This window comes from Larus michahellis, chromosome 1, assembly GCF_964199755.1.
Source record: "Larus michahellis chromosome 1, bLarMic1.1, whole genome shotgun sequence".
NCBI lineage: Eukaryota > Metazoa > Chordata > Aves > Charadriiformes > Laridae > Larus > Larus michahellis.
This window is the reverse complement of record NC_133896.1, coordinates 178535116-178558184: the sequence shown is the minus strand read 5'-3', so window position 1 is coordinate 178558184 and position 23069 is coordinate 178535116. Positions and strand designations below refer to the sequence as shown.

Below are 23069 nucleotides of genomic sequence, written 5' to 3'. Positions count from 1 at the left end.
GCTATATGTTATGCTGGTTTTACCATTTACTTCTTTTAAAAGACTTTTGACCGTCATAACTTCAAATCTAGCTATATTCCTTCTGACAAATATAGCTCAAGTTCAGCTTTTAATTACACCTAGTCTGCTTGGGAGTTTTATGGCTAAGAAGGCACTATCTCCTCCAAAATTTTAAAGAATCAGTGTGAATCAGTCTAGTGAACTCCATTAGCTTACATGAAAGATCAGAGATACGACTCATCCCTAAAACCCAAACTAAAGAAGTTTATACCAGAACTGGGTGAAGGAGAAGCAAGCAGAAAGGCAGACTTTTTCCTGACTCAGTCTTTTGGGATCCTAACCAAGCTTTTCAAGTCCAAAGACAGACCTCTTTAGAGGTATAAAATCAGTGATTATTTTGCAAAGTATCTTCCTAAATAGCATAGTGAAAAAACTGATGCCAATCATCCAGATGTTAGATGCACCTTCAAAGTGGAGAAGCTTTTTCAACAACAGAAAGTTGAAAGGTAGGAATAAATCAAAACTGCTTCTTGTTGAACTATGACAGTACTGCTCCATCTCAGAGGAAAAACCCGAACCCTCTGCACTCAGGGAATGAAGTATCTCTGAGAATTCACTGTGACCATACATTAGATGCAATGCTAGCAGAATCTGTAAGAACCGTATTATTTCTCAGAACAAAAATCTGAAAAAGATTATGTGGAAATAGTGTAACAATAGAGTAACAACATAAAAAATAAGTTAATAATTATATACAAATTACCCATACTATTTCAAGGAAATACTATCTATCTCTAGGTCGCAATTCTCAGTAAAGGCTTTTCAAAACTGATTTTTTTGGTATTTTGCGTTTGAACAACTTAGAGAAAACTTAAAACTAAATGCAGGGCAGATTATTAGCACTTTTGAAAGAGTTCCCGCAAGTAGTCTCAAGTGGAAGACATTCTTAAAATTTTGCTGTAACAAAATTTCCGTAACAGCAACTGTAAACATAAAGTGGTACAAAAAACCCCTAGAAGGTAAGTGTTTTCTTCCATTAAAGCCAGGGCATCCGTTCAAGTGTGTTTTCAGAAAGATGTATGACTCTATATTCCCATTAAACTTACAGAACAATTATATGTTTCTTAATGTCTTCAGAATTCAGTTCTAGGGCAGCTAGACACATCATGTATTCTTTCCTTCTTTTGCAAATGCATTTTTTTAACTAGCAAAATGGAAAACTAAAAATAGCTACTTTAGAGAAACAGAACCGTATTTGTGTGGTCATCTTCATGGTGTTATGGGACGCATCCTCTCTTCGTGGGAACAGCCATAACTTCGTCAACTTCATTCCCTATAACATATCTTTCCTAGCAGCAAACACAAAGGGAACTGATGATTTTAAAACTGCAATGTAGTAGCATGATAAGAAAAGTTCCTTTGAACATCTTATCCATTATGATTACATCTTCTGTTTAACATTTCATTAAAAAAATGAAAATGAGCACAAAAACTATTTCAAAGGGGTTTTTAGCTCCACTCCCCTCGATATGTAATAAAGACCATCAAAGACTAGAAAGACTATTCAAATATCTATTACATGAAGGACACATAATGACCACTGAAAAGAAAGACAGAAAAAAAGAAAAGACACAGAAGAAAAAAGTACCTTCGGGGAACTGTTTGGGGCACAAGGCACAAAGAAACTGCATATGCAGAGTTGTTTTAACAGATTTAGAACATTCTGGATTTCTTGTATACATGCAACTCATTTGAGCGTATTCAGAAAGTTAGGCATGTCCAAGATGCGTTTGAGTCACTGTAAGTATAGAATAAGTGGTATGCACATATGTACTTTTGCTGCAATGAGCCCAGTTGACCTGGAATGTTTTGGAACTGATGTGAACGTTATGAGTGAAGTGAAAACTGTACAGCAGATCTCCCATAAACTGTGTCAAAACTAATACTACCCTAGCAGAATAAAGGTCCTTAGTAGCAAACAAATCTGGAGAAGAACTGCCTGGTTGGAGGATGGCTTAGTTAGACTCTCTAGAAATATTCCTATCCAATATTTTGCTGAGAAAAAACTTTCAGAAGTTTGTACTACCTTTGCGCTCCTTCTTGCATACACATACTATTCATATCCTAGTCAAGGATATGAAAGGCTTCTGTGTTTTCTGTGCAACAAAAAGAGACGTTTTCTGGCTTCTTAGTAAAGAACAGCCCATTATGAAAAAACTTGCAATTTCATTTTTCACCTTTGTAGTCCATTAACTGTAATAGTTTTTAATGTACTTTAAGCATTCTTGAGCCTCTTGGGCTGAGTGAAAAGACACGCCAACAACCAGAGTGTCTAAAGGTTATTTTGGTGATACCAGCTTTCTTGAACCTTTCGTTTAGTGGGTCTTTATATTATCTGTCATAGGTTACAAATTTGACTCCTATCTGTTCAGAGTTTGAGGAGTATTTAAAGCTCAAATCAAGATCACTTTCACAATGTGCTAGATGATGTATAAACACATAGCCTGAACTCACTATCTTAAGGAATTACAATCTAATATATTATAATTTAATATGTAATATTTAAGAACTGAAGTAAGAATGTAGACCTTAAATGTGTCAACTGTAAATATTTTTGCATATAGACACCCGTCAAGTTCTGTTTATATTGTTCTTGTTACATTAAAATGGAATATTCACTAAAATAAACATATAGTGTAAGTATTTCTGTGTGCACGTATGTATACACAAATGAAAACGAACAGATAAAGTATCTTAACACAAGCAGCTGGACAGCAGAACTGTGAATGAAAATTCCTCTGTAGGTCAACTGGTAACAACTCTCTTCAGAAAAGGGCTTTCTCAGAGAACTAACTAAAATAACACAGACCAGAAACAGAATTTAAGCAAAGTTCCAGATCGCTTGTTTGCTGACTTTGCTAGAGGACAGCTCAGATAGAAGAGAATTGTTGTTGACGCTAAAACTTCCTTTGAGGCTTTCGTATTTATAAAAGCATACTCGTATGTGTTTCTGTATTTATCAAGGTGAATAAGCTCATATTGTTGAGCATATATTCAACAATGTTTCTACATTTATTAAGGTGAATAAGCAAGCTTGATATATATTTGCACTATGTATAGATTATAAAATAATTTACTGCTGATAATGCGGAATGAATACCTAACTATATAGGATGACATACTTATCATTAGTTCCCTTTTTGACGCATGACTGCTAACAGGAAATTACAATTCTAACTATAACTTTGGAATCTTTAAATTATTTTCGATTTTGCACTAAGGATATTTTGGAATTTTAGTATTCTATTTTATAAGATATTAGCCAGAGGTCTAAGATTGCTCACATCTCTACAGGGGAACATAAAATAAAAACAGAGAGAAAGAATGGGACTTCTTAATATGTGGATTTGATAAAGTTATACTTTAATTGCTGCTATCATAGTAGTCAAGAAGCAGTTATTGTTGATTATCTGAAAATTACTTAAGAAATTTCCATTAATATCGTGGCTTAAAAGCTTTTCCGGAAGAAATAGTTTAGCTTCTTTTGTGACCATGGTGAATATTTTATATTTTGTTATAGAAAACAGCATGCACATTTTCAACAAGAGTGTCCTTCCCATAACACCTCAAATAACGTATTCAATTTAAAATGTAAGCATGACATTCAGGCTTCATTTGCTGTTGGTGTCAATCTAAAAAAATATAAATTGATGCAGTCAGAAAATTCTAATCTGATGCCCTAGGGCCAGATCCAATAAAACACTTAGGCATCTAAATTTGGTGTTGAAGCAACTAACTTTTAGGTGTTTGTCCCCTAAAAGGGAATCTTGGGCTGAAGTGAACTGGATCTTGCAATCCTATATAGTGTATAGGGTAGGTATTGCCAGGCAGGTACCAGTTAGGGGGTGTTATGAGCATCCACTGCCTCCAACATCACTTAACTTTACCCAAACCAGGTACTGCAAATTGGGATCTAATGAAGTTAACAAGTAGAACTGCAGACTGCCGAAAGGAAATCATAGGGAGCTAGTAAATAGATAAACTATGCCAACAGGACTGAGCTATAAATTCCACCTTGCAGATCCCATATGACCAGAGTCTGGGTCATAAGGGCAAAGGGACAACGGAAAAATATATTTCCCTCTTTTGCACAAAGCACAGTGATTAGGGATAGTGCCCAGGAAATGTCTCCCAAGTTCAGTTCCCTCTTCTGCCTACAAGGAATTAGGATCCGCATCTCCAAGGGGTGTGTAGTTAACTTTCAAGCCATTGATTATTTTGAACCCTTCAGATCAATGAGTAAGAAGAGGACCAGGATTCAGCAGCCTAGCCCTTAGGTTCTCCTGCTATTTCTAGATTTAACAGACAACCTTGCCGAAGAGCTGAATTAGTATTCAGCCTCACAGAAAACATCCAAAATACACTTCTCACAATTTCAGAATGGCAGATCTGCAGGACCTCAGATAACAGCTGAGCAGCATAAGTGATAAAATATACCTCTGAGGGACTACCTAGAGCAAACTCTTTGAGTCATAGGAACTTTACTTCACCTGAAAAGACTCAGAGCCTTAATTTTAATGTAAAAAACTGAATGGATCTTTTCTAATATGGCTCCTGTACTTCATGTAAGTCCTTCTTGCGAAATCTGATCTAATAAAACCACATGTGCATCATTAAATAGTCCATAATTACAGGTTACAAAATTATATACTTGGTTTTGATGATGGCTGTCAACTACTTGAACTAACATCGTGTACTTGAACTTATTCCCTTCTTCCTAGGATCATTTGCAGTCCTAAAGCCTGCTTTCAGTAAATTTGGGAAATCTGTTATGCTCTAATAAGGAAAAAGTCCTGGAAATGTAGGATAATTGACTTCTCCGGTTATACAGATAGCGACATCTTGAGTTATGTATGAACTGTGGGGCAGAAGTCCTCTGCAGTGTCTCCTGCAGTCCCCCCGAGTCCAGACCAGGAACCTGGCTGGACCACAACATAACCCTTTGCAAATCTAAGTTTTCTTCTCATGGAATCCAGGGAGTGGGTGGAACTTCAGACGTGTACATTGCGTCTTGCCCCAACATGAAGCTAGGGCTAGGACGTGGCCAAGTTGCACCTCTGGAGTCAGCAGCTGGAAAATGTTCCCAACACCAACGGTTGACACACGATCTTTGAGAACAGAAACTCTTCCTGTTTTCCTGCAACAAATATCGACCCAGAGCCCCATGCAAACTTTCCAGTTTTAATAGGCAGCAAATCAGATACATAGAACCTAATTTAATCCTTGGTGGGATAATGACAACCTGACTCCAGTGGAAGCTGAGGTCACTCAAGGCTGTGCACACCAGAACCTGAGAACAGATTTTGAACGCAGTCTAAGGGCAAATAAAAGAAAATCCAAACAAAACGGCACAAGAGATTTACTGGTAGTTTAAACCACCCCAGTAAAATAAATTCTTGCCACCTATAATGATTCTGGCTGAATTTTAAATAGAAATGCATATAATCTTCGAAAGACTGGATACCCTCAAACTGGTATTCAGTTTGCAAGTGGCAAAGAACTGTTTCTAAATGTATTACACTATGTTGAGTGGACTGGGTAAATTAGCTCCTTTCTTTTGCGTTTATAATAGATAAATGGTATTTTCTCTCCTGTATCCAACTCATAGATCAGGTTAGACAAATGATTCACCTCTCTGACATATGCTAAGTCTTTTCAAAATCTGGTATGTTGATCAGTTGTCTCTGTTATAACTTTGCCTCTTTAAATTCTCTGTTGACTGTAAATAAATTTTCCCTGAGCTCAGATCACTTCCGAGATTTTTGGTTTTCATTTTTTTAATGGAAGAGGGGACAAGAAGAGAAAAGACAGGGCCTTCTTTACCAGGTAGGATCTCCCAGGTTCTCCCAGGTTCAATTTAAAGCCATTTCAGTTGCAGCTGATAGATTTCTGCCAACAAAAGTGGCTTAGAAGAAAACATAATAATGTTCAAATGTTTCATGATACTTATTCGGAATTTCTGTTTTCCCCTCTTTCTTTTTCTTTTGAATCAGATGATGAAGGTGAAGGTGATGGGGTTTCAACAGTAAGAGCACCACCACCTACATATGTTTGTTTGCATCTTTAAATATGATTGCATTCTGACTGATTTGCAGTGGTAAGCAACAGTTTGGGAATCTGATTGCAAGCTCACAGTGACAGAAGTAGATAATTACTATCTCCACAAATATCTCTAAGTTAAATCACTTGTTTTAATACAGATTAGATTAGTATTAAAGTTACAAGATTGGTATGTGAGACATGATAAATGTAGTCATGACAGAAAACAATTTTTAATTTAGTATACCCTATCAATCTAGATAGCCCATGAATATTTACCATTAATTCAGTAGGCTGGAACAGAGGGGGTAAAAGGAACAAGAAATAGGTGGTTTGACCTAAACAAGGACTGAGGAAAAAAGGGAATTCTCAGCAGTTTTACTGAGAGCGTTTCTTGCAAAAACGTGAACTGGCAACAGATTGGAAAATACATTTGGGGTACCATTATAAACAAAGCTTTCAAAAAGACTGAATGACATGAGAAAATAGTAGCAATTCTTAATATGTACTTCTCTTTGCAGGATTTACCAGTCTGATTACACTTAAACGAGTAACTTCAAAGGCTGAAATAAAATCATTTATGGAAATTCAAAACAAACCTATTTGATCACATCATACTTCACAGCGGGGATACAATTTGCAGGGGCTGAGTGAGGGCATAGTATAAGCTAAAACAGGTTGTGTGTGCAATGAACCAAACTAAATGGTTTATATAAAAGAAATGTTGTTTCCATTAATTTTTCTGGTAATCCTATTAAAAATGCCACCTGTCCAGAATAGAATAGTCCAGATTTTAATTCTTTTTCATATCTCAGTGTTCAAACACAAGGCAGAGAAGGTATCGTAGCTGTTAAAATATGGCACAAAATGTCTTATTCTGGAATCTTCATTACTGCAGCAGTTTCTCTGGCTCTGTTTCAATGGCTGGCTATTATACCTTTTACTTTTCCTCTCATTTTGCTCAAAGAACTGATTTTTCCGATAAGCCCAAGGAATATTTTTTAAAGGATATGTCATATTACCAACCTCTCTTTCGTGAAAATGTTTCTAGTCCGTAACAGTTAAAATTCACATATATTAAGTAAACATAACACATGGAAATTCCACCACCACCCCTCCAAAATCCCCTGTAAAAACCCTGAACAGGAACTTAACTTTGAATACCAACAGAGATGAAATGGTGTCATAATCAGCATAAGTGCATGTGGACTATTCACCTAGATCAAACACTTTGGTCATATACTCAATTAAATTTAAATCCCATTATATAATGTGTACCAGCCTCATTTTATGCAATTCCCTAATTTAATGGCTTGGTATTAGCCTTTTTCCTTTTTGCACACATGGACTAATTTTCACGGTGCTCAGTCCCTTTGGGAAGTAGGTCATTAAAGTCAACTGGATGGAGACAGAAAGTTAATACCTAAACAGTGTTGTATAAGGGCCAGAGACACAATAGTAATATAAAACTGTTTTTCACTCATCCCTCTCTGCAATATTTAAGAAATTCCTCCCTCATATAAATATTCTTCATTAATCTCAAGGACCACAAAATAGAAGAATCAAGAAATTTAGCAGCCTGTTATAATTTGTGAAACAATAAAAAATAAAGATAAAATATCCCAATTAAAAAAATAAAAATCACAATTATAATACTGTTTAGCTGTCGAGACAGTACTTGTTTTACGCTGAAACAGTAAAATCATAATATTCATATTACCTTTCTCAATGTGTATTCTTTTTGTCTCATGTCCCACGTCATGACCAGCCAGATCACCCTCCTTAGGTCCAGGCAGGACATTAGGTGACAAACCCATCAGCATTTGGTTCATAGATAGCCCGTTCTGATGGACAGCTGCTAGACACAAGCGCAGGCAGAAAGAAAATGAGCCGTCATATTAACAATACACTTTTGTGCTTATTTTATGTCGTCTTCCTCTTAATTATACAAGAATTCTAACAATCACAAAGTTACTTAATTAGTGCTATCAGTATCCACGCAGCGGGAGAGCTTCTTCCTGTTACTTCTGGTTTAAAATAATTAATTTTAAAAAGAAGAATTCAGTATCTTTGGATGAAGTTGGATATTTGCAAACATTTTCTTGCTTATTTAACAAGAACTGAAAGGCAAAATGAAGCAAACCAAAAAAGAATAGAAGGTTCTACTTGAGATACTTACTGATTTATTTTTTTAAGAAGTTAGTTGTACAAAAGTTCTTGTTTATTAGCATGCCTAATATGCAGTCTCTAACTTTTTAAAATGAAGCATTGTGGCCTCCTAGGTGATAAACACTGTTTTTCAAAATACACTGCGCGACAGCAGAATTGCTTATTGGCTCGTCAGGTAGCTTGAAAAATCAGAAAGAGCTATCACCAGATAGCTCTTTCCAACAGTTCTCAAACAGACCTTCATGAGTCTCAAACGCACCTCATAAATCCATATAAGGTAGCTTATACATATTTGCAAGCGGCTTATGCCAGTTCCATCAAAGCATTTTTTTGTACGTAAGCCATAGTAGTAGCAGTCAACTTACTCTTGCTGGCACCACAAAAGCAGATGTGCATCAGGTGTGATGCTACCAAATCAGATAGGAGAGAGAAGTTATTTCATAAATAAACAAGTCACTGAAGTCATCCAGTATTTAAGGAACTCTGTTACGTTCACATGGGAAGAAATAATGTGCAAAGGTCCCACTCCTCTCTCTCTCCTGATAAATAAGCAGAGTAAGCTGAACAGTACCATTTCTTAAAAAAAAAACCCTGTCATTCCTTAGCAAAACCAATAAGTATCTCTCAATTTAATTTTTTTTTTTATTTAGAGGACAATAGAAAAGGTCTTCAATGGTTGTAAAAAAATTTACTATTCAGTCAATTAAAAAAAAAAATAAAAATCCAGGGTTGTGAGGTTTGTTCCCAGAACTTTACTTATGAACTCATAAAAACCTGGCGAAATAGACAGGTAACAGTATATGGGATGCCAGTTTAATCTGCACTCTGAATCGTCCAAGTGATAAGAAAACAGAATTTTCAGCTTGTCATGGTCAGGCCTCATTTATTTTCTTTGCTAAGTCATTTTTCATCACATAGTAATGAAAGATCTTTCATCTGAAGGTCAACGAGGAGTCAGCTTCCTGAGTCTGCGGAGAGCCTGAAAGGAAGCAGTCTAAAAGACACATGTGCTGCATCTAATCAACACGACTACGTATTTCATACAGCTATTTCATGGCCTTCTATCTGCATGCCAAATCCTCCAGTTTCACCTCCTGACAAATGCCACTGTGGAAAGATGCCTTAAAAGCACAAAAACCCGCAATGGAGCAATAATAAAAGGAATGGACAAGTGTAATATGAATTTAAGGAAATATGCACAATATAATAAGTGTTTTAAATGTTAATTTCCAGGCAGTTGCACTGGAATATCATAGAATTCAGGGTCTTTGCCATGTAATTTACATCCTCTATGGAGACTTGATAAAAATGGTGCCACTCTGAGACACCGTGGCATAATTTCACTCTGCCCCTTGTGAGCTATGAGGTGATAATACTCTCTGTATTACACTTCTCACCGTTACAAATTTTTATATTTAAAAAAATCGTAAAGTATGCCCATTTTTAAACTGATTTAACCTAATTCTTCTCTTTACCAAGCAATTCTGCCACGTAAAATGTTGCTTGTGTAGTCAGATTCAATTTAGACGTCAAACCAGAGTAACCAGATTAAATAAAACTCAGTTCCTTTAAAAAATGTTTACGCTATATGTTCAGTTCTAAAAACTAATCTAGCAAATTGCTTCCCGGCTGCAATTCTGTATTCCATAGCTCATATCTTTATGTTTAATATGACATGATGGCAGTTTATATCAGTACCTGTTAATGTAGTAACAGATATTATGATACTGTAAACTGGGGAACATAATGTTGGGAGATAGTTATTGCAGCTGAACTTCCGAACATGATACATATGAGATCTATTTAAGACGAGGGCATTTTGATTAGAAAAACCAGCTGCACCTAATCAAATTTAAAGTGGTGACAAGGAGAAGAATGTGACCTACGGATTCTGTCTGAAGAGCTCTCGGTCCGTGCAGGAGAGCTGGACACACTGCTGCTTCGATGAGAGGATGGATGGCTGCCAGGTCTTCGGCCCTCTTCAAGAGAAGGAGCAGGAGAAGGGCTGTCTGGAACACGCTCCTAGACCCCAGGAAAGAACAATTGCAAAAAAAGGCAATGTTAAACTAAACCTCTGTGGTTTCCAAACATCAGGTCCCTAAACACTACCTCCCTCCTAAATCACAACCTATTCTTTCCTCTGTTGAGGTGTCCAGGATTTGCAGAGTATTCTCAAAGGAAACGTAGCAATTTTTGGACACGAGACCTTATGTTTTAGTATGCAATGTGAGCGCTGCTCATCCCATCAGGCTTTTAAACTGCCTTCTGGACTGCTTATAAAAATAAGGTTTCTCTTTTGCTTTTGAGTGTTGTTTTTTCTCACTTCTATCAGCATGCTGTTGAACTGGAAATATACGTTTTGTTTACTGGCTTACAGACCTCAGCCTTACGTGGCGAGGACCAATGTACTTTTGTAAATAAATAAAGACCAGTCATTGTTGGTTTAGCTTATACTGAATTTTACTCCACATTTTAATTTTGAACCGGCTTCTTGAGCAATGAGATCTTACAGAACTCCTCTGGATCATAAAGGAAATATAATCTCCCTACTGAACTTATGTTAGTAATGTGGCTGACAGTCCAAACCTCTGTTGATACCATGGAGCACAAAACCTAGAATAAACCACATTTTTTGGAAAAGTGTGGCTATATCACTACTTAAAAATGGGGAAAAACACCCATTCACATTTTTCTGTCCAGGGAGAAGCCTGGCATGGTAGCCAGGAGGAGCTATGACGTACTTCAAGATGTTCCTTGATTTTGAAAATTTGAGCACAAGGACTGTGATGGTTTGAACCACACTTCTGCTGTGTGAGAACCGTCAATATGTAGCAGATAGATATATCTGATATTTACACAGAACTTTGACAGAAACACTAAACAAAGGGAGCTGACTGCGGAACAGTCCTTTCTAGAAAATTCTGTCTTGCCCTGCAGTTTCCTCTTTATTGCTAATAGCTCCCAAGACTCTACGTCATTGCTAAAATACGTGTGAGTTAGGTTGGTTTGGTCGAATAGTGATAAAAGTAAATAGTTCCTATAAGGGAAATCTACTGGGGGGACTGAAAATTATAAACTAGGGGGTTTTTGGTTGTGGGATTTTTTTTTTCCTTTTGATAATTGAAATCCTGGCCCTAATGAAAAAAAAAATTAAAAAAAAAACCAAAGCAAAAGAACAAACAAGCAAACAACTGTGTACATTCAACTCACTAAAAGCTTTCAGTAATGAAATATAGTTAGTATGTGTTTAATAATACAGATGAAAACTTACTGCTGTAAATGCCTACAAGTTTTCCTGAAAAGAGCATCACATTCCTCACTCCGCAAATTGCTAGTAGCTAGATGAATATTTAGTTGAATGCATTGCAATGAAATTTAGCAATATGACCAACTATAGTAATCAATAGATTTTTTCCAGGTAAGCTTTATAATAAATATTTGCTAAACTTGAGATTCTGATTGCAAACGGATTCAATGGGCCTATTGATGCAGTGGGAGAAGACCTTTCAGAGCAGTGTTTCAAGACATTTAAGTGGATTCCACTTTAATAGTCTCAGGTTTTTAAGTCAAAAACATTGATGAGGATAGTTTAACTGCATCATAGCTCTAGGCTTATTATGACTTTGATTGTGTTTATATGTCCATGAACTGGGTATTCAAGAGGAGGATTATAATGCAGATGTTTTCAGAATGTAGAAGATTTATTTCTTTAGATTTAGGAGGATTTAAGCATGCACAGCGTACAGATTTGGTATAAATTGGAACACGCTATATTTAATCATTCATTTAATATATAATTTCACTGTTTGGCATACAATGTATTGTTCTTAGAAGGGTTTCATTAAAATGAAATCCAGTGAGCACATAAGATTTGAATACAGAGCTGCAGAGTAAATTAATTTATTTAAACAGCTTAATTTGTTTATCCTATTTATTTATGTGCGCTTTTACAGCACGTATTATGAGATGGGGAGAGCAAAAGGAATGCACAGGACAACAAAATATAATTACTGCACAAACAAAAAAGATAATGAGTTTTATTCACATATAATATGACATAGCAGACAAACTCTATGAGAAAACTATATATACCGGCTTTATCAATTCATTTGTAAAACACCCTTTAACCCCAACAAAACATGGGATGGAACTATGCAGAAATGGAAAAGAAATTAATTTAATACCCTAACTCATTTTTTATATCCTTGCTTCATAATTCCACAATCAATAATATAGTCTATAGCAATTTTTTGTCTTTATCAAAACTAGCTGCAATAACAAATGAAAATGCTACTAATAATAGATTGAAATAGTCTGTACCTCTAAAAAGTCATAGTGATAAACTAATGGTGCTGGAATATCAATATAAGCTGTCTTCCTTACTAGAGATTTTGTGTAGAAAAGATGGATTTTGTCTGTGGTAAAATATTAACTTTACATTTAGACTTACTTTAAAATTTTTCAAGACAGGAAATATGCAAAAATCTGTTCAGTAAATAACCCAGATGATCAGAGCTATTTTGTAACTTCTGCAAAATGCCACTTTTGTACAAGTAAGTCTACACGACACAGCAGAGAAACAGAATTTACTGCGTTATAAACCTGGCAATAGAGATCACATAGGAATAGTGTCCACTGTCCACTATTTTTCCTAAAACTTGTCCACTTCCAGGAAAAACTCAATTCCACTTAATTAAAGGTATCCTTAGAGAACCTGGTGTTGGCTTGTACTGTAATTAGTATCGTTGTCTCCCAATATATAAATAAATAAACAAGTAAATAAATAGAATGTGAATGACTGCTTTGCTGAAGTTAAGTATGAGGAAACTGTGTAGGGTTCAGTTTGAAATCAACATATCTGAATGTAAGTATTTAAATGCAGTTTTGACACACGAGCTGAAGATGAAACTTCAGACACCTGTATCTCGGATGTCATATGAAGTGTCCCACCTTGGAGGTAAGTGTCTCCCATTTCCGTCAATTGAGATATAGACAATAAAGTCAAGGGAGCCTCCTCCAAAACCAGATACCTACGGCTCAGTTCAGCTGCTCACATTTGAGCCACTGAAGGGTTTTGAGATGTCCGCACCAAGCTGACAGAGAGGACCTACAAAAGACCTGCTGCCTTTTGGAGTGGCAGCAAAATGCCAAAAACATTGTCCTTGCCTTACTGGCCGATAAGCTGAACAGCTCCCAAAACTCTATTGACAATATTTACTAGAAAACAAGAAATACAGAATTATTTATCACTTGTAAAACATAACCCTCACTAGCCACCTTTTTTCTCCATTTTTTGCATCCCTATTTGTTTCTACAGGTGCTCACTCGCAAGTAAAAAGTAGTGTGAAAAATTTAGGGCATATGTAGCCATCTAACATATGGTTGACGAGTTTTTCAAAATTGGTAAGACTCTCAATTAGGCATCAGAACCAGAGGCTGTATTAAGCAATGGACAACATACTCTTAAGGGTCAAATCAGGAGCATTTCTTATCTTGGTGCTCTTTACAATCTGATCCAAATCATGAATTGTAAGCATTTAAGAATCTGACATTTAACTCCTCCAAAAATGCTCCTACCATATATGAAACTTTGCCTTTAGGGAGATACAATGCAATTTCCTGTACTCCTACTCCACTGGCATCACAAGTTACGCACCCTCAATATAAAGTCCATTTCATAAATAACAGAATTGTTCTTGTGACACTGGGCTTTTCTTTTTTTTTTTTATTTTGTAAAAACAGGTAAAAGATCTCAACGGTCAGAGATTTTAACGCGAGATAGAAGTTGTCTCTAGAATTAGAAACCCCTCCAATTTTGTTCCAGAATACCACATATCACTCACAGCATAACACTGTCTCCGTCTCTCCAAGTAAAACAGAAGTTTCTTGAGGGACTTACAAACTTTTTTCTACATTTTTCAAACAGCTCTCTACATAGATACAAAGATCATACTGTAAAGTCTCATTCCAAAAGTTCCTTTTAAGTAACTTCCTATTAAGATTATCTTAATATATCAGTAATGGTATCCAGAACACCACAAATACTTTCTTCCCTGTATCATATATATCTTTTTCCTCTTACCAGGTCACAAAGGCAGTTATTCATTATTAACCTCTTTTTTGCCTCTTTTCTTTCTGCTCCAGTAGCACGTTTTTGCTGTATGAAAAGTGCCTCATTACCTCCTCAAAAACCTACCAAAACATAAACTTGATGGAGTTCAGCTGTTGGTCCCTATATCACTATCCACGAGAACACCTTTCAGGTAATATATGTAAGATTAATCCTCCTGTTCCTAAAAAGGTAGACAAAGAAGCGATATCTTCTAGGTTCTCATCACCTCAGTCTTTCCACAAACATTCTTTATTCTTCGCCATTCCTGTTCCTTAGTGATAAAATTCCAGAATTATTCTGACAAAATTTGAATACGCCTATTTCCAATAGCCAACCAGTTTTGCATACACAGCTTCATCACCTGCGTATATCTCTCCTACAGGTATTTTCAGTCTCAGCTTCTTCCTTTGTTCTAGTTTGCTTCTCCATAAGACTTAATTTTAATTTTAAAATTTAATTTTTTAATCCTTTAATTTTAGTCATGGACTGAGTTCTAGACATGCAACTAAGTATAGCTGCAGAAGTACATCACTATTAAAACCGGTCGGCTCTCTTGATGCCCTCCAGTGTTGAACAAACTCCTTTAAGGATGTTTGTGCTTTAAATCATTGAACTGCAGAGGATAAAATCACTTATTTTCAGCGTCACACTTTTGAATAGTTTAGGTAACTTGATACTGGGGAAAGGATATGTGACACGCCATTTTCATACACTGTTAATATAAAAAAAAAATAAAAAAGCTTTTATTCCTACCTTTCTGGGATGGCACCTGGCTTCCAATCTTTTTTTTTTCTGGTAAAATTACAATAAACTCTTTCACAATTACCAAAACACAGCCTTCTTACTCCTCAGTTCCTTACTGACCTATTTTTTGTGTGAGAAGAATTCCAGGAATGGCTTTCTTGTAAAATGGCATGCTTATTTGACATGGTATTACTTGAATAAGTAAAAGAAATTAATTATACTTTGGTATCTTTTGTATTCCTTGAAAACAGGATATTTTGCTTTTACAGGTTCATTTTTCCTTCAGCTTTAGCCTAAAATGCTGAGACTCCAAATTAACATTTATTCCTAAGAATTACAAGATGAATTTGGCAATTAATTATTTCCTAACTTCCTCAATCACTACTATAGAATGCGTGTTATAAAACTGACTAAATGCTATAAATTTTCATTTCTATTTCCTTATTAGCACAGTATTACTAGCTTGCAAAAACTCTTGCTAACTTTCCACTGATGCCCGTCACCTTTCTCATCTTGTTCTTTCTTACAGACGTGCTTCTAATCCCAATCAAAAGTCAGGAGTTCAAATGTTTTGTGTTGTCATCCCTTGCACTATTGTTTTAAATAGTGGATCTATTTTTTACAAAGAAAATTATCCGTGATATTTGCATACGACTTTTTTTCTCTCTTTGTGAGTATCTTGAACTCATTTACCTTTTGGAACAATTTAAGTTAATTCTATTTCTGTTTTACTTTTACCTCTGCAATTTTTCATTGATTCTACCATGCTGTTCCCATCACAAGAATACTGATAATTGCCAACACAAAATGTAGAAGGAGATCGACAGACAAAAAGACTATGGATTTGCTTGATTTTTCTTGCTCTGTTTACTGTGAGGTTATTGGGAATATCGGCAGCAGTCAATCGCCGGGAAGTCAAAACGGAAGGCTCCCAAGTAATCCTGTAACACGATGAAACTAGAGCAGCATCCAAGGTGTTGACAGTTTGGAATCGTGATGAAGCTGGATCATTCCTGGAAGTGCCACAGAGCCTCGTAGGACAAAATTCTGTATTTTGTGGATTTTCATAAAAATGTCCTGACAACTATTTTGGACCTTCTTATTTTTTGAGTGTATCCTTTCAATTGAATTTATAATTTATATTTTGCGTTGGAAATGTATGTTTGGACTAACAAACAAAATATTCTTCGGAGGCATACAAAAACCCCCATGCAACATGCAAAAAACCTCTTCATAGACGTGCAAAAAACCTCTTCAAATTGAATTAGCAATTTCTTATTGGAAAGTTGGAAAGACTTCTGCGTTTTTATTTTTTTCTCTCCTCTCTTGAAAATCTAATCTTACTTGAAAAGCAACCATTCAAGCTTAAGAAGCAGCCATGGGAATTCACCCCTCAAAGTCAATCCAAATAGTACATCCAGCCAAAGACCAAGAATTCATGTGACTAAATGTAGTTGTCTACAGTACAAATGTCTACATCTGAGCTAGTCACCCTAGGCTCATTTTTTACCCATACATTTATGTTTCCAAAGTACAATTCACCTCACTCTAAAGTACCAATCTAAAATAGGTCCAATGAATTATGCCCTAGAAGACAGCAAAATGAATTCCATCCAGTGTACCTGGCCTCATGGCCATTTTGTATCAAATTAATCTTACACCACGTACATAGTTTCCTGTTACACATGTGAATATGCAAATTGCCCAACAGAAAAATTTGTACTACCTTCTTTCTGGTGTGTGCCATCTGTAGATATCTATTTTACATTCCACAAATTAATTCATATGCGCGTAGGGGTGCTATTAGCTTTAAACTGCACCTCAGAAACACTCATGTTAAAACAAATAATAGGATCCCATATTATTTTAAAAAAAGACAGTATTCTTAGTTACAACTTAGCAATCATCCTCTAAGTTTATTATTAAAAAACTGCATTAAAAATTAAAATAAAGAATTTTAATCATATAGATCGAACTAATTAATGAGGTGGGACATAATGTCCTCCAATATAAAGATGATTAAGCCATAATAAAGGAGTTCAGCTACACTTTGACCTAAGATTTTCCCATGCTAAAGGAAGAAACAGAAGTGTGTGTGCATATGCATATTTATATTAACATAAATACAAAAAAAAAAAGGTTATTCTGACTAACCTAGAGATTTTTTCTGTTATGTGCAAGTTCATACAAATAGTTTTAAGATATCATTTTCTGCAGTCATGATAAAAAGAAAAAGAAATATTCATTTGGTTTATAATATACTTCAAACTTTACAGGTATATCATAATTTTCATGTTTGTTTTCCCAATATGTAAAGGTAGATGGTTTAGGAACTGATAGATAGTCTTATTTTTATTCTAGAATATTTATAGTAATTGCTTTTTACTATTTACTTGTTTTATATTAAATCAAATTTCTCCTTATACAAAAAAGAAAACTTGATTTTACTTCATGTATCAGATAATGAGGAAACAAAAGTAGTTTCACTGTTCACACTTGTGTATAGTATATTTTTTGATGCATTCAAGAAAATAACTTTAAAGTAATGTCAAAATTTCTGTTTTGAATGCACAAATATCTCTAGAAGTAAAAGGTTATCTGAAAAGGCACATGGTTTTCAGGTCAGGCATCCAAAAAGGGCATTTCTGCCAATTTTGGATATAATTAATTTTGTTCTCTTTCCATTTCTGTAAAATGGGTGTAGTATACCCAGCTTCATAGGAATTGTGCAAATAAGTATCTACCTCTGTTTGCACAATACTTTTCCTGTAAGGCACAGAAAACTTTTGCATTCAACACGGGATTCAGCTAACATAAGTTAAATAAGACTGGACCAGACCCTGATTTAAGAAAATTCAAATATGGAATAACTATTCACTGAACGAGGGAGGAGTTCTGTGAAAAACACAATCTGTGATGGTGAAATGAAAATTGCACAATACTATACGGATGGAATGCTGTCACATTAAGGTTATAGAGGCATTCTGGTATTTCCTAATGTTAGTCCTATGTCTTTTGAAACTCGGTGATGGGCCTATAACATAGGCTTTGGATGTAATTTTACTCAATGAGTGAAGACAGGCACATCTAAAGATTTTACAGTAACACCTGATATATTGACAATTCTGGCAGTTTTTTCAAGTTTATAGTACAGGAAAATTCTCCTTCATTGTAACAGCAGCAAACTGGAAGGTTTTTCTATCCGGGATGTCTAAGTGGACTTTCAAGGAGCTTCCTATGGCCCCTGTCTCTACAGGACGGTGTGCCAGCCCATTCCGAAACATAATTTATCTAATCCTATAAAAAAAGTCATAATTTTGTAACTGGAAAAGAAGTAATCAGTAAACTCTTCTGCACTGAAACATCTTACGATGGCCAGTACCTTTTGGTATTAAAAGTCTGCACTGAACTCAAGGCTGCTCACACAGCAGTTACAGAAAACTTAAACTGAAGCTTCCACAGTCCCTTTCTTTGCTGCCCACCCCTTTCTTCCTCGTTTTTCTCTTAGAGTCCATTTCCTTTCAGGTCCACTCTCTGAACTTGTTCACCACCACTGTGACATGAGACATTTAAACGTACTCTGTTCCATCACCTCTGTATGGCCATGTCATACCTCTTCTTTTTGGCTATTATTTGGACTTATTGACAATAATTTTAGGTGAAAAATATAGGAACATTAAATTACATCAATAGGAACACACATATATTGCCAATAATAAATGAAAAAGTGGATGAGCATTAAAATAAAATTTCACGTCACAATAGACCAATAAACAGATTATTAAAAAAAGAAAAATAACCTGTCAGCAGCTACCTTGGTTAAATAAATTACTAGTAAATTTCTGCTATTGGGTAACGGGAAGATATAACCTTATAAACAAGTACAACGCAACCACTGCTGTGAAACATTAGGAGAATTAGCAAAATTTAGTTTCATGTATTTAATATGCAAGGGAAAACTACTGTGTCACTGGTCACTTTTTCAGCTGAAGGTATTGGTTTCTTCTGCTTTATTCTTAATTCTTTCTATAAGCATTAGTAACATTATATGGATACAGTGCAATTTTTGATTCTGGGGCATGCTGCTTTGTTCTAAATATTACAACATAGAATTATTTAAATTCCTATTAATATGAGGTATGTCCTTTATATTTTCATATATCGTTTCTGCTGAGTGAAAAAAACTGATGTAGTGAAACCGCTAACAAGCTGAGCCTTTGAAACCATGGGCAGGTGATGAAAGCCACCTCATGTCTAAAGCATCCCCAGGTCACAGCTGTCACACTCACTGCAATTCATTGCTGTCACAATCTGCTGTCCCTGCTTGCTGTTGCTCTCCTCTTATTCATCCAACTCATATATCTAAACATTCCATTACAAAAAGACATCTAATGTTCGTCTCATGTTCGAAAGGGCACAACACTCTCCTGAAATATAATTCTGAAGATTTTAGAGCTCAGAGTTCACTGCCAAAACTAAGGTGTTGCTTTGCAAGGCTTCCCTTGTAATTTTGTCTTTGTCTCGTCTCCTGAACGTAGCAGGATAAAATGTTTGGTTAGTACATGATCTCAGCTTTATTCCAACTTCTTATCATGAAGAAATGAAATATTGCCCAGTAATAGAAAGGCATTTGAAGCTTTGTGGGTTTAAAGATAACGGCACTAACTGTGAACTCGGTGAATTGGAAGGGAAGGTCAGCAAGTCATCTACTGTGGCACTGTTCACAAAGGCAATTCTTCTATCCAATGAAACAGGTTGTTTATAATCTGAAGACTCAGATTTTCTAAGACTTAATTTTGTTCTTTGTTACTTAATTAGATAAGGTTACTATTGATTTACTTTTCAGAGTAGAAATTTCTCATAGATCTCCTAACTTTCAAGCAGAGTTTAAATTTGTAAACGTCCTGTACTCTAATTTCAAATCAGCTTGTGGAAACGTTGTCACTGAGAAAAACATTTAAGTAAAATTAGGGTTAAAAAATGAGCCAGAAGATAATGGAAACAAAACCAAAAAGTCTAAAAAATGTAGCAGAAAAAGAAAGGAAGACATGATTCTAATAACAAACAGTTTTGGGAAAGAGAGCAACTGCACTATTTATCCATTTCTGTAAAAATAAAGAAAAAGGAGGTTTGACCTTCTCACTTACATCTATTCTCCAAGATATTTATTTTGATTATAGTATAAGTTATTATTCATAATCTTTATATTGCCAATGCAAGGTTCAAAAAGTATGCTGATTAGACAGTTTCCTGCTCAGCTACTCAGTTCAACGGACGCTAAAATCACAGCTTCTGACTATTCCTAGTGAGAAACAGGTAAATTGCTAGTGGCATTATGTCTGTGCTCTGGGAAGAAAATCCCCCTAACGATGACCTCATGCTTTTGTGTTGCTGGGGTTTATGTTTCAATCCTGTTCAGTATTAAAAAATAGGAACATAATTACTTGGCCGTGTTACCTCTATACACATGACTATATTCATCTGCAACAGACAAAAACAGAAGACAAAAATCTAGACATACGTTGTACCACAAAGGGGCTGAGGGAAAGAGTATGAAAGTCCTGGAAGAGTAAATTCCTGAGCCCTTACAGTACTATTGAAATAACGATGAGCAGTAAGATCTTACACTTAGAAGTGAGTTTTGGATGGCAGATTAACATTGTGTTTATGCATTTACCTGTAGTATAAATGTATTGTGGGTGATAAGCCACAGGCCTTGACTGAAGAAGTCACGATAGCGCTTAGGTAGTGTCTCCATCAGGTTCTATGTAAATGTCCCAAAACTCTAACTTAATCATGGAGACTTTAAAAATTGTGTATTTTACCCTTGAGTGAGTGCACTTTTCTAAACAGAACTTAGGTTAATTTGGCTATTTTAAAAAACATCTTTTTAATTTATGGTTATGTGCAAACCAGATGGGAACACAAAACCTGGTTTGTTAAATAACTTGCACAAGATGTTATGCCAGGAGCAGCACAAAAGTTGGCAGCTATGATGAAGTTTTTATTAGCATGAATAGGGGATAGTTGAATTTTCAGAAATGACAGAGATAAATAGCGTAGATTATTAATACAAACAAATGCTTAAATAAGCAAGATTTTGAAAAAAAAAAAAGACTTTCCAATTACAAAGTGCTGCTAAAATGTTTCAGAGAATCAAAATTGCTAGGTACTTTCAAAATCTTCACCTAGATTACAGCAAAACTATCTTTCCAACTTGATGAACTAGAGGAATAACTCATTCAGTTCAGGAACTCTGGAATAAGGAAAATCTTCTGGTATAGCACTGCCAATGGTTAAAATAATGTACATAGTTACATGATGACAGAGTCTCCCTTTCCTAGTCCAGTACTTTTAAACCTACTACACAGGTTTAGATGAGCTGAGCCAGAAGTACTTCTTAGTTAAGTGCTTCCTAGGTCCAGCAATGTTCCCATAATGGGGTGAGATATGTGAACGCACCAGGACCTATTTTCCACAAAAGGAAACCTTTTCTACACAGCCTAGGATCTGTGCTGTGTTCCAAATGTACGTGATTTTGGTAACTGGAGACAAAGATCAGGGGGCATGTTGGAGTATGCTCCCATACACATATTTAAATGTAGGCCACTAACTCAGGCAACTTTAATAGCTAGAACTGGCTTGTAAAGCAATTTTACAAGCTAGAAATCAGCTTGTCAAAGTTTAGAAACAGAGGGTTACCAATGCTCGTGAAGGTCAAATTTTGTACTCCTACATACAAAATCAAATAGCTGACAGAAAACGAAAGAAGGGAAAATAGTAGGAAAAACAGTGAAAACAAAGTTTTGTTGCCATAGTAATTCATACTTCTCAGGTGTCATTTAGCATGTGCTCCGTCCCAATCTTCATTTTTTAGATACCACTGTAATACCAGCGGTCACTGTTCCAATTAAGAAAATAAATTTAGAATGAAATAGAGCACCACATATGTTCCAGAGAACTTTAGTATCATGTAACTCTTACTAAACGCTGCTCAAGTGAAAACAGAAAAACAAAGCTGCAGAAATTACCATGTAATCAAACAGTTAGTTAGCAGCGGAGTATTTATATTCCCAGGATATGGGCAAGATGGACTTAAGGAGTGAAATCTAGCCTTGCTGACATAGCACCTAAAGAAACAATTCTAAAACCAATGTCCTAACTCCCCTTATCATCAAAGGTGAGAAAGGCAAGCCACTGAAGGCCTCCAAAGGAGATGCTACATTTCAAAGTGCAGATCATCAGACCATATTTTTCTAGGTCAATAGCAACATAGATTTGTTGACTTTTGACTGAACGGTTCTTTATGATTCTGGGCTTGTTTGGTTAAAGAAGACACATTGAATGCCTCAATAAACTCAGATCTCTTCACTCTACTTAAATCATGATGAGCTTCAAAACTTTTGCAACTCTTGATTTGAAGGTCCAAGAGATTTTAAGCTTACCCAACTGAATTACATTAATGGACAGATTTCCAACATACCCTAAAATATCAAATAACCTTGCCTTCACATGTCTATTTCCAACACATGAATGTTACATAAAAGCACAGAAGTTTGTGTACTGTCTGTATCTCATCTATTAGAACTAAATAGGGATAACAGGTAAAATGTAAATACCTGAATAAATGCCAAATCAAATTATAAATATCTAGTGGTAAGGGAGAAATGACTTTACAATGAAAGCAGATCACCTTCCCTCAGAAGTAGAGAAGACTCCTTGCCTGTGGATAATAACACCACAACTAGATTAATTTAGTTACAGGCAGCAAACAAAGCCTAAAATGGGTAGACAATTTCAGATATCAGATATTTTTGAGATATCTCTACAATACTATAGTTCTGGCCTGCAGACTACTGGGTCTGTTCTGTGCAGCTTCATTCCATTCTGTTCCAGGATTTGGCAATTTAGGTTCTGCAGAGGCAAAGTATCAAGCTTTTCAGCC

At 35.7% G+C, this 23069-nt stretch overlaps 1 protein-coding gene across 6 annotated transcripts in view; it reads right to left on the bottom strand.

Moving 5' to 3' along the window:
• DACH1 (dachshund family transcription factor 1) overlaps positions 1-23069 on the bottom strand; it is a 365270-nt gene that overhangs the window by 94223 nt on the left and 247978 nt on the right. For 3 of the 6 annotated variants that reach the window (XM_074564434.1, XM_074564395.1, XM_074564406.1), the window contains 2 exons: positions 10155-10290; positions 7820-7957 (listed from right to left, as the gene is read on the bottom strand). In XM_074564434.1, coding sequence (XP_074420535.1) covers positions 7820-7957; positions 10155-10290 — 274 coding nt within the window. The remainder of the gene's footprint in view (positions 1-7819; positions 7958-10154; positions 10291-23069) is intronic. The other 3 variants (XM_074564385.1, XM_074564425.1, XM_074564416.1) reach the window with 1 other exon arrangement.